The sequence below is a fragment of the Bos javanicus genome, chromosome 14 (genome assembly GCF_032452875.1).
Source record: "Bos javanicus breed banteng chromosome 14, ARS-OSU_banteng_1.0, whole genome shotgun sequence".
Lineage (NCBI taxonomy): Eukaryota > Metazoa > Chordata > Mammalia > Artiodactyla > Bovidae > Bos > Bos javanicus.
Window position 1 is genome coordinate 66995568 of NC_083881.1, and position 5951 is coordinate 67001518.

Here is a 5951-nt window from a genome sequence, read left to right on the forward strand (position 1 = left end):
CCCTATGGGCTTCTCTGGTGGCTCACGTGGTAAAGAATCTGCTTGCAGTGCAGGAGACCCAGGTTTGATTCCTGGGTTGGGAAGATCCCCTGGAAAAGGGAATGGCAACCCACTCCAGTATTCTAGCCTGGTAAATCCCATGGACAGAGAAGCCTGGCAGGCTACAGACCACGGAGTTGCAAAGAGCTGGACTTGACAAAAATTCACAGAAACTTCTACTCCACACAGGGATCATATGGAAGGAAAAGAAGCAAGGTAGTGAGCATTTATTGGATACCTGTTGCATACCAGACTGAGGGGCTTATGTACAAATTATTTTTTACTTTTTATAATAGTAAGCTTATGAAATCTGCATTATCTACATGTTATAGTTAATGATACTAAGCTCTGAAAGTTAAAAAGCTTTATCAGGTTACTCAGCCAGAATTTTGACAGATGAGAGTGCCTTTGGTGTCAAAACAGATGTTCTCTCCCTTATAGAAATGAGACAAAATTACTCCAAATTTTAGTGAGAGTAATATGAATCAGATAGAATGCTTTCAGTATTCTGTAACTGCAAGTAATGTATGCAACTGTAAGGTAAGTAACAGAAACTTTGACCAGTGAGGTCCAAGGATAACAGCAGTGACTGTTTTCATAAAAAGGAATTTGCAGGCGAGCGATCCCATGCTTGGTTTAGCTGCGCTGTTATTTTATCAAGTCCCCAGGCTCTTTCCATCCTCCTAACATTTTTGCATGGACTCAGTGAGAACTTTATGTCTTCACACTTGTCTCATGGTCTCAAGATGGCTGCTTCACTTCCAGGCATCATATTCTCAGAGATAGTATCTAAAATAGAAAAGTAGCCACGGGAGCAAACAGGAAATTCTCCTGTACAGCCCTCTCTCTCTGTCTTAACTGGAGAGGGAAATCTTTCCTGGAGTCTCTAGTGCACTTTCCTTTACATCTCATTCATCTCATTGGCCAGACACGAGTCTCACATACATGTACTTCCATCTTAGACCAATTCCTGGCCAAGGGGAATGTTACTGCTATGATTGACTTAAACCAACCAAAGGATTGGTTCCCAGAGGCTGGGCACACAGCTTGTAAGGAAGAAAGGAGCATGGTTGTTGGGTGGGCACTTGTCACATGGTACTTAAGGTCTCACCGGCCTCTGTGACCACTGGCACAGCCAGAATAGAATAATTGGGACAATGACAACATTCACTGTTTATTCATAGATCTGGAAAGCATGCTTATTTAGCACCTTCCCTGATCTGAGACATGAGTTAGGTATCACGATGTGTTGAAAGAACTGTGGGATATAGATGTGCAATGTACTGTATAATGTAAATGGGGGAGGAGTTAAATAACAGTGAAGTGTTAAATAAAAGCATGAAACAAAAATTTAGCCAAAGCCAGCATAGGATTTAATGGTGTCTGGGTGAGAGGATAATTTTGCAAATTCTTCTTTTTTAAAAATTTGTTTTTAGTTGAAGGATAATAGATTTGCAATGTTGTGTTGGTTTCTGCCAAACGTCAACATGAATCAGTCCTAGGCATACAGAAGTCCCCTTCCTCTTGAACTTCCCTCCCACGCCCATCCCCATCCTACCCCTCCAGGATGTCACAGGGCACCAGCGTGTTATACAGCGACTTCCCACTGGCTATCCATGTTACATAGGGGAGTGTGATGTATCAGTGCTGCTCTCTCAATTCGTCGCACCCTCTCCTTCCCCGTCTGTATCCGCAAATGTGTTCTCTGTGTCTGCATCTCCACTGCTGCCCTGCAAAGAGGTTCATCAGTACCATTTTTCTAGATTCCGTGTGTGTGTGTGTGTGTGTGTGTGTGTCAATATACAATATTTGTTTTTCTCTTTCCAACTTACTTTACTTTGTATAATAGGCTTTAGGTTCATCCATCTCATTAGAATTGACTCAAATTCGTTCCTTTTTACAGCACGTTCTTCCTAAAAGTATTTTGTGATTTCTTTGTCTCACTCATGACTGGATAGAAGTGCTTTAAAAACTAGTTTCAATGAGCAGGATTCATTTTTGTATCTTCTGCTGGGTTTTTGCTATTTCCTTCCAAAGAAAATGCATAAAATTCTCAATGATTTGAGAATATTTGGGGCCAAGGAAATTATGTTTAGGTGTTAAACACAATATTGCTGGTTTCCTGGAAAAAAATATTTGGTGTTTTAGCAAGAGATCTGAACCAATCTTAAATTTAAGCGTCAGCCCTGGTAGCTTTACTGTGTAAGGCTAACATTTAAAGTGAAGTTGCTCAGTTGTGTCCAACTCTTTGTGACCCCATGGATTGTAGCCTTGCAGGCTCCTCCATCCATGGGATTTTCTAGGCAAGAATACTGGAGTGGGTTGCCATTTCCTTCTCTAGGGGATCTTCCTGGCCCAGAGACTGAACCTGGGTCTCCGGCATTGCAGGCAGACTCTTTACAGTCAGAGTCACCAGGGAATCCCTCTGTGGATCTAAACAGTATTCGAATTAAGTATGAACATTCATTTCAACAGTTACATTAGAGTCATTTGAATAATGCTTTAAAAAAATGCCATGGCTGCAGCCAAAACTTTAATTTGGCCCCTGATGAAGGGCAGTCTTCTCAAATTGGCCTCAGTTCCTAGAGAAATCCTTTGAATAGATAAACACAAACACATACTTTGCTGATAATTGTGTTGACCCTATAATGAATTGGTTAGGAATTGTTTATCATTCTAAACCAAAAACGGTGATCCAGAACGTGTGCATGTTAAGTCACTTCAGTTGTGTCTGACTTTGTGCGATCCTATGAACCGTAGCCCGCCAGGATCCTCTGCCCATGGGATCTTCCAGGCAAGAATACTGAAGGTGGTTGCAAGGCTCTGCTCCAGGGGATCTTCCCGACCCAGGGATTGAACCCATGTCTCTTACATCTCCTATACTGGCAGGCAGCTTCTTTATCAGTAGTGGCGCCACCTGGGAAGCCCATGATCCAGAATACAGACTCCCATTTCTTTAGAGTTCCAGATGGAGAACCTTCCTTGTAGCCCACTCACTTTGGAAAGATCATCATCTGGGAGACATCTCCCCTTTGTTTTGGGGGCTTTGTTATGTGATTCTGCACACCCCTCCCCCTGCCGACCCCAGAGATGTTAACTTTATTTTTTCCAGCCTCTTTTTTGTTGGGGGTTGGAGAGAGTAGGGAGGGTCATGCCCAGGGTAGCATTTCTCAGGCTCTCTTTTCAGGGACTGTTGTAATTAGAGTGGGGAGTGTTTTGTTACCTTACCCCAGCCTGTTGGGTATTTTAACTGCTCCTCAGCCCTAGTTGAGCTGGAGCCATGGTGACCCATGCTAACTGCAGGGAAAGAGCAAATTAGCCAAGATGGCGGTGGTCAGGCTCTCTCACCCCACATCCTCTCACCCTCACCCCCACGTTCTGTGAACAATGACTTTGCATGGTTATGTAACAGCAGAGATCACTCATAGCACTGTGCATGCATGTAATGATGTACTCACTTGGCCACGGTCCAGCGACCAGGACCATATGATAGACCAATAGGAGGAAGAGGGGGTTATTATGGAGCTGGGCGTGGAAGTATGTATGACAGAATGCGACGAGGAGGTGATGGATATGATGGTGGTTATGGAGGTTTTGATGACTATGGTGGCTATAATAATTATGGCTATGGAAATGATGGCTTTGATGACAGAATGAGAGATGGAAGAGGTATGGGAGGACATGGTTATGGTGGAGCTGGTGATGCAAGTTCGGGTTTTCATGGTGGTCATTTTGTACATATGAGAGGACTGCCTTTTCGTGCAACTGAAAATGATATTGCTAATTTCTTCTCACCACTAAATCCAATCCGAGTACATATTGATATTGGAGCTGATGGCAGAGCAACAGGAGAAGCAGATGTAGAGTTTGTGACACATGAAGATGCGGTAGCTGCCATATCTAAAGATAAAAATAACATGCAACATCGATACATCGAACTTTTCTTGAATTCAACTCCTGGAGGCGGCTCTGGAATGGGAGGTTCTGGAATGGGAGGCTACGGCAGAGATGGAATGGATAATCAGGGAGGCTATGGATCTGTTGGAAGAATGGGAATGGGGAACAATTACAGTGGAGGATATGGTACTCCTGATGGCTTGGGCGGTTACGGCCGTGGTGGTGGAGGCAGTGGCAGTTATTATGGGCAAGGTGGCATGAGTGGAGGTGGATGGCGTGGGATGTACTAAAAGCATAACCACACATACAAAAGTCCTGACAACAGCATCTGGTCTACTAGACTTTCTTACAGAATTACTTTCTTTTGTATTTTAAGAACTTTATAATGACTGAAGAATGTGTTTTCAAAATATTATTTGGTAAAGCAACAGATTGTGATGGGAAAATCTGTTTTCTGTAGGTTTTATTTGTTGCATACTTTGACTTAAAATGGTTTTATAAGCTCCACCTGAAAAGCCCTTGTGGCTGTGTTATGGCTGAGTTATGGCTGTGTCCACTGGGTCAACCACAAGAGAATACAGCATGATTGCATTACGGCTGCTGCACCAGCCCGGAAAGAATAAACATGTCTGCAGTTTCTACGGCTCCTTGAGTTTTCTTCCAGCTTCCCTGCTCATGCCTTGCCTACTCCGGGTTCAGGGAACAGTGTAAACAGTGAGGCAGTGGATGTAGTGGGCAGGATATGCAGTAGGTAGAGGAGCCTGAAGCTCCGATGGATGGAGGAAGCCAGTGGCCACCACGTAGTGTGTGGTACCCAGTGGCTGAAGTCTTCCTGGTGGAAGACTGGGTGGCGATGGACTGGCCCCCTGATAGTCTTGAGAAGGCGTCACAGGCAGTGAGCTCCCATCTGCTGGACAAAGCGGCGGGTACTGCTGCTGGCACCGTGGGGTGGATTTTCTTGTTGCCTGGAAGGTGAACACGGACAGTGGCCTCCGTGATGCTGCACAAGTGCATGAGTGGTAGAGACAGGAGGAGGAGCTAGGGCATTGTATACGCATGAGATGTGTGGCGAGAGATGTGTGGCTCTGAGGAACTCAGTGCCTCGGACTAGCAGGTAATGAGGGATGAGGATGAGGAACACCATGAGACCACGGGTCCCCGCTTGGCAGCGATGCCCATTGTACAGCAGAAAGTGAAGCGTGAGCAGCCTATGGCCCAAGCGGGGCATCCTCAAGGGGCCCCCAATGTGACTGAGTTCATGGCATATTGACCATATACTCAGGTGGAGTTGGTTGACTTGGGTAAGCAGTTTCAGCCAAAGCAAGGGGAACCCTTGGCAGCATGGCTTTTGTGACTCTGGGAAACATGGGTGGATGGTATCATTTGTTCTGGGGATAAAAATGAATGATTGGCATCTATAACCACTCAGCCCTCATTGAGACAAAGGTTGCAGAGCGCTAGGCAACTCATGCAGGGGGCCTGATCAAAAACACACACCCTGATGGAATGGATTAACGCTGCTACCTGCACCGTGTGCGTGAATGCAGATGGCTCCTGGCTACTGTGAGTAAATGGTATACCTATGCCGATTTGACCCAAATGGTGAGAAAACTGGGCATGAAACAACATTTAACCCAAATACCCATGGCCCAGATAAGGGCCATGTATGAAGTCCTGTAAAACACGTGTTTTACAGGCGGCATGCAAGATGCCATTTTGAACAATGCCCTGTTCACCTCTTTTGGATCCCCGACTGCTATTCTTGCACCCTATGGGGTGGGGTACCCTGTCTATGAGATGACCTAGGTGGTGCCTAGCTCAGGAGAAATAGAAGGGCACCAGTAGGCCCAAAGTGTTAGGTGTGTGAAGACCTCAAAGGAGGGGCCAAGCTGGTGAAGACCCCATTTGTGTGACATGGATGCAAGTGAGGGCTGATATGCTGGCAGCAGGGATTGACAGAAATAAAATTGATAAACAGATCAGTGGAGCCGCGGTTTACCAAGTGTGAGACGCGC

At 45.4% G+C, this 5951-nt stretch overlaps 1 protein-coding gene across 1 annotated transcript; it reads left to right on the top strand.

Annotated features, from left to right (window-relative positions):
- Positions 1-3490: 3490 nt before the first annotated feature.
- On the top strand, positions 3491-4406 carry LOC133260685 (heterogeneous nuclear ribonucleoprotein H3-like). The gene has a single exon (XM_061439300.1). It carries the CDS (start codon positions 3579-3581, stop codon positions 4224-4226), a length of 648 nt encoding a protein of 215 aa, XP_061295284.1. The 5' UTR covers positions 3491-3578; the 3' UTR covers positions 4227-4406.
- The last annotated feature ends 1545 nt before the right edge of the window (positions 4407-5951 follow it).

Excerpts from the sequence above, each read along its gene's own strand:
- LOC133260685 (XM_061439300.1), top strand. The coding sequence starts at position 3,579 with ATGTATGACAGAATGCGACGAGGAGGTGATGGATATGATGGTGGTTAT.